The following is a 6,185-nucleotide window of genomic DNA, read 5'->3' as shown; positions in this document are numbered from 1 at the left end:
TGTACCTTTTTCTCCAATAGGACCAGGATCTAGCGTAGATAGCTGGATTAACTCAAGAATATTGTCTTCCAGAACTTCCTACTTCTTCTGGCCTAGATGAGAAGAAATGACACACTTTTCGAGATGCAGGTGGTGAAGGGCTAACACATATCCTCTTTTTATTATGTTTAGTACCCACACACCTGATATTGTGCTTTCTCAAGCAGGAAAAAATTGAGAAAGAGAACACCCCACTAGCAAACCGGCAAAAAATCCTTCTTCTTTGGGGAGGACCTGGTTTGGCCACCTCAATTAGAGCCTCCATAGCCTCTGTCCCTGCCACGATAATGAGGTTGTCTACCTCGCTGAGGAGATCTATCCTGCCTTCTACGAAATGTTTTACGGACATAAGCTAAAGATGTACCCTTTTTATCCAAAATATCCATCATAATAGCATCCAATTCAGAGCCAAATAATCTGCCAGGTAAAAATTTCAAATTAAAAACATGGAATTTGGAAGGATAGTCTCCAGGCCAGGGACGTACCCAAAGAGCTCTGTGAGCAGCAGAGGAAAGGGCCATAGCCCAAGAAGCCAATCTTTCCTGATGGGAAGCAGAATAAACTGCTAAGGAGATCTGCTTGAATGATGATAATATGTTGTCTCTGCTTACCCCAGCAGGGTCATGTCATTCTGAGCTTTGGACAATCACCTCCTCAAGGCTTTAAGAACTTCATGATTGGAAATAGCTACTAAGGTCAGACTGCAGCAATAGAGTGAGATCTTTTTAGGGATGACTTAATTCTACGATCCATAGGGTATTTTAAACTAGAACCATCATCAGTAGGAACAACGGTTCTCTTAGAGAGCTTTGCTGTGGCTCTATCTACCTTAGGAGGAGAGCTTACTGTATTAAATCCTTTCCCTGGATCACCACATCCTGGATTCTATCCTTCATTCTAATCCTGTATTTTAGGACGACATGCCAGAAATATTCACTATCTGTGAATAAATAATAACAACAATAGGAACGGTGCAGGGTATGAGGGTAGGAAGAGGAACATCTACTGCACCACTGGACACATAAATGGTGTAGAGGACGATTTCCTCCTAGAGGATTCCCCGAAAGACATGCTGAAGAAAAATAAAAAAGGAATATAGATAGAAATCTTTCTGAATACCTGCACCAGTATAAGTAATACCTCATAGCGGAAGAATCTAGTCAAAGGTCAAAGCACCGAGATGTCCTAAAGCAGCAAGAAGTCTAAGCTGGTTTACATAGACCCGGCGTCACTTCCGGTAGCGCTGCACAGTGGAACACAAAGTGCATCTCGAAGGCTCTGGCTTTATCGATCGGACGCCGGGCAAACTCCTCTAGACCAGACATCTTGGGACTTCCCCCAATGACCCTGCAAAGCACAAGTAACAACATTAGGAGAAAAAAAGGGGAAGGGGGGGGGACGGTCCTGCAACTCACAAGGGCAAAATAAAAGCCATGGTGGGTGAGGAGAAGCGTACCTTTATACCTGAGCAGGGTGGAGTTACTAAAATTAATTGGGTACTATTGGACATTCTGACATGGTGCTTCTTAGTAGGATGGAAGATGGGTGCCTGTCTATGTTTTAAGGAGCATGATGTTGGCGCCATGTTGGGGCAGTGAAAGAGTTATACCAATAGGAGCTCCAGGGAAGAGCATGCCAGAGGGACCATGAGAGACTTGCTCTACTCAGCAACTGTGAGTGGAGATGAGACTGAGCCCAGGAGAGATATATGTCTCAATATCTCTAGACCATCTCAGGAAATGTCAAGAACTGGTTGCTATCCCAAATCTGCATAATCTACAGTACAATCCTTCTTAGCGGCTTCATTCCTGGAACCCACAAGGGGACCAGGTTATAGAGGGTTCCGCTTCCTGGAGACATCAGGTGGGTACTGTAACCAATGGCTCCTGTTCTCCCCTATCTATTTAAAAAAAAATATATTATTAAAAGGACCACTAAACTGATCCCTATTTTATTATCCAGGGGACCCCCCCGACTCATTGGGTATTAAGAAAATATTCCTTGGTGCTTTACCAGTCTGGGGTCACTGGGCACCAGGACATATATGGTTCAGGTGGATCAGATGGATGTTGTAGTAGATATGTTGGCAAAGAAGGACACCATGGTGCTGCCACCCTTCTGAAAGCTTACTCATGCCCCTATAGTGCCCCCTATGCCCCTAAAAATAAATGCATGAGAATAATTTCACTCCAATCTAATACTTTATTTTCCAGCTCATATGTCATTAACTTTCTCAGTACTTTTCTAGACAAAGGCAAGAAGGCAATAAAGTTAGTCCTTAATAAATGAAGATGTCTCCAGAGGAGAAGGAGGAGGAGGTGGGGGCAGCTCGTCAGATGGAGCATAATGCAGCGAGGAGTCTCCAGAAGAGAAGGAGGAGGAGGTGGGAGAAGTTCGGCCAGATGGAGCATAATGCAGCGAGGAGTCTCCAGAGGAGAAGGAGGAGGAGGTGGGAGAAGTTCGGCCAGATGGAGCATAATGCAGCGAGGAGTCTCCAGAAGAGGAAGAGGAAAAGGTGGGAGCAGCTCAGCCAGATGGAGCATAATGCAGCGAGGAGTCTCCAGAAGAGAAGGAGGAGGAGGTGGGAGAAGTTCGTCAGATGGAGCATAATGCAGCGAGGAGTCTCCAGAAGAGGAAGAGGAAAAGGTGGGAGCAGCTCAGCCAGATGGAGCATAATGCAGCGAGGAGTCTCCAGAAGAGGAAGAGGAAAAGGTGGGAGCAGCTCAGCCAGATGGAGCATAATGCAGCAAAGAGTCTCCAGAGGAGAAGGAGGAGGAGGTGGGAGAAGTTCGGTCAGATGGAGAATAATGCAGCGAGGAGTCTCCAGAAGAGGAGGAGGAGGTGGGGGCAGCTCAGCCAGATGGAGCATAATGCAGGGAGGAGTCTCCAGAAGAGAAGGAGGAGGTGGGAGCAGCTCAGCCAGATGGAGCATAATGCAGCGAGGAGTCTCCAGAAGAGAAGGAGGAGGAGGGAGCAGCTCAGCCAGATGGAACACAATCCAGCAAAGAGTCTCCAGAAGAGGAGGAGGAGGAGGGAGCAGCTCAGCCAGATGGAGCACAATGCAGGGAGGAGTCTCCAGAGGAGGAGGTGGAAGCAGTTCTGTCAGATGGAGCATAATGCAGCAAGGAGTCTCCAGAAGAGGAGAAGGAGGTGGGAGAAGTTCGGTCACATGGAGCATAATGCAGCGAGGAGTCTCCAGAAGAGAAGGAGGAGGAGGTGGGAGCAGCTCAGCCAGATGGAGCATGATGCAGCAAGGAGTCTCCAGAAGAGGAAGAGGAGGTGGGAGCAGCTCGTCAGATGGAGCATAATGCAGGGAGGAGTCTCCAGAAGAGAAGGAGGTGGGAGAAGTTCGGTCAGATGGAGCATAATGCAGCAAGGAGTCTCCAGAAGAGGAGGAGGAGGAGGTGGGAGAAGTTCAGTCAGATGGAGCATATTGCAGCGAGGAGTCTCCAGAAGAGGAAGAGGAAAAGGTGGGAGCAGCTCAGCCAGATGGAGCATAATGCAGCAAGGAGTCTCCAGAAGAGGAGGAGGAGGTGGGAGAAGTTCAGTCAGATGGAGCATAATGCAGCGAGGAGTCTCCAGAAGAGGAAGAGGAAAAGGTGGGAGCAGCTCAGCCAGATGGAGCATAATGCAGCAAGGAGTCTCCAGAAGAGAAGGAGGAGGAGGTGGGGGCAGCTCAGCCAGATGGAGCATAATGCAGCAAGGAGTCTCCAGAAGAGAAGGAGGAGGAGGTGGGGGCAGCTCAGCCAGATGGAGCATAATGCAGGGAGGAGTCTCCAGAAGAGAAGGAGGAGGTGGGAGCAGCTCAGCCAGATGGAACACAATCCAGCAAAGAGTCTCCAGAAGAGGAGGAGGAGGAGGGAGCAGCTCAGCCAGATGGAACACAATCCAGCAAAGAGTCTCCAGAAGAGGAGGTGGAAGCAGTTCTGTCAGATGGAGCATAATGCAGCAAGGAGTCTCCAGAAGAAGAGGAGGAGGAGGTGGGAGAAGTTCGGTCACATGGAGCATAATGCAGCGAGGAGTCTCCAGAAGAAGAGGAGGAGGAGGTGGGAGAAGTTCGGTCACATGGAGCATAATGCAGCGAGGAGTCTTCAGAAGAGAAGGAGGAGGAGGTGGGAGCAGCTCAGCCAGATGGAGCATATTGCAGCGAGGAGTCTTCAGAAGAGAAGGAGGAGGAGGTGGGAGCAGCTCAGCCAGATGGAGCATAATGCAGTGAGGAGTCTCCAGAAGAGAAGGAGGAGGAGGGAGCAGCTCGTCAGATGGAACATAATGCAGCGAGGAGTCTCCAGAAGAGGAGGAGGTGGGAGAAGTTCGGTCAGATGAAGCATAATCCAGCGAGGAGTCTCCAGAAGAGGAAGAGGAAAAGGTGGGAGAAGCTTGGCCAGATGGAACATAATCCAGCAAGGAGTCTCCAGAAGAGAAGGAGGAGGGGGGAAAAGCTCAGTCAGATGGAGCATAATGCAGCGAGGTGTCTCCAGAAGAGGAAGAGGGAAAGGTCGGAGAAGCTTGGCCAGATGGAACATAATCCAGCGAGGAGTCTCCAAAGGAGGAGGAGGTGGGAGCAGCTCAGTCAGATGGAGCATAATGCAGCAACAAGTCTCCAGAGGAGAAGGAGGAGGATGTGGGAGCAGGTCGGTCAGATGGAGTATAATGCAGCAAAGAGTCTCCAGAAGAGGAGGAGGAGGTGGGAGAAGTTTAGTCACATAGAGCATAATGCAGCAAGGAGTCTCCAGAAGAGGAGAAGGTGGGAGCAGCTCCTCAGATGGAGCATAATGCAGCGAGGAGTCTCCAGAAGAGGAAGAGGAGGAGGTGGGAGCAGCTCTGCCAGATGGAGCATAATGCAGCGAGGAGTCTCCAGAAGAGAAGGAGGATGGGGGAAAAGCTCAGTCAGATGGAGCATAATGCAGCGAGGAGTCTCCAGAAGAGGAGGAGGAGGAGGTGGGAGCAGCTCCGCCAGATGGAGCATAATGCAGCGAGGAGTCTCCAGAAGAGGAAGAGGAGGTGGGAGCAGCTCTGCCAGATGGAGCATAATGCAGCAAGGAGTCTCCAGAAGAGGAGAAGGTGGGAGCAGCTCCTCAGATGGAGCATAATGCAGCGAGGAGTCTCCAGAAGAGGAGGAGGAGGAGGTGGGAGCAGCTCCGCCAGATGGAGCATAATGCAGCGAGGAGTCTCCAGAAGAGGAGGAGGAGGAGGTGGGAGCAGCTCCGCCAGATGGAGCATAATGCAGCAAGAAGTCTCCAGAAGAGTCACAGGAGGTGGAAGCAGCTCAGCCAGATGGAACATAATGCAGTGAGGTGTCTCCAGAAGAGGAAGAGGGAGCAGCTCGGTCAGATGGAGACACTGTTCTCAATCACGTTCGGGTCCAGATACAGATAGGGTAATCTCCTGGTTTGGTTTTGCTCATTTATGGTCTTGGATATCTCAGCAAGTTTCGCCTGGAATTCCCTTATGAACTGTTGTGGGGTTGCCTCAGTGAAGTGCACATCGGGAAAACTCCCCAGGGGTCTCTGTAACATGAGGAGCAATAGAGACCATGAAATGTATAGAATTGTGGATCTAGACATCTACACATACTGGTGAATACCCACCCTGTCCTGAGGCTCATTGCTGAGCTGCCACACGGTGACCACTTGGATGCTGGTGGTATTGATATCAGGCAGAGCGTCCAGGATAGTCTGTAATGTGGTAACCCCTTTAGTTGTGGGAGGAGGGCTCCTCATAGAAGAAGGACCATTGGGCATCCAGCCATAGAAGTCAAACTGCAGGGAAAAAACAAATTTCCAGATTTTCTAGAACAGTAGCAAATAAACTAGAGAATTTGACGCTTCATTGATACATAGTTTGGTTGCGAAGGCTTATGGTTTCCCTAAAGACCTTGGTCCCTATTAAACAAGCGATATTTTAATTTCCACCAATTAAGGATTTCAGACAAGCGACTTTGGGAACGACCTGAAACTACTCACCACAATACACAGAACGGTTGTCAATAGTTACGAGCATAATTACAATTGTTCGAACAGTCTGGTATATGAACAATTGTAATTCTGAACGATGCGTCCTTACCCCGAAAGATTTTAGAACGATTAACAATCATTTTCTGGTCGGCTCTAAAGATGCGATCAAGGACACATGATGAATTATCGCCA

General features: G+C 49.1%; 1 protein-coding gene across 1 annotated transcript in view; it reads right to left on the bottom strand.

Moving 5' to 3' along the window:
* Positions 1 to 4,970: 4,970 nt before the first annotated feature.
* The window catches only part of LOC138792187 (hydroperoxide isomerase ALOXE3-like), a 59,042-nt gene continuing 57,827 nt past the window's right edge, over positions 4,971 to 6,185 (bottom strand). Inside the window, exons 14-15 of the mRNA XM_069969304.1 lie at positions 5,628 to 5,798; positions 4,971 to 5,546 (exon numbers count right to left, since the gene is read on the bottom strand). Of these exons, the coding sequence (XP_069825405.1) occupies positions 5,367 to 5,546; positions 5,628 to 5,798 (351 nt within the window). The 3' untranslated portion in view covers positions 4,971 to 5,366. The remainder of the gene's footprint in view (positions 5,547 to 5,627; positions 5,799 to 6,185) is intronic.

The sequence above is a fragment of the Dendropsophus ebraccatus genome, chromosome 5, assembly GCF_027789765.1.
Source record: "Dendropsophus ebraccatus isolate aDenEbr1 chromosome 5, aDenEbr1.pat, whole genome shotgun sequence".
Taxonomy (NCBI): Eukaryota; Metazoa; Chordata; class Amphibia; order Anura; family Hylidae; genus Dendropsophus; species Dendropsophus ebraccatus.
This window is presented reverse-complemented; position numbering and strand designations above follow the sequence as displayed.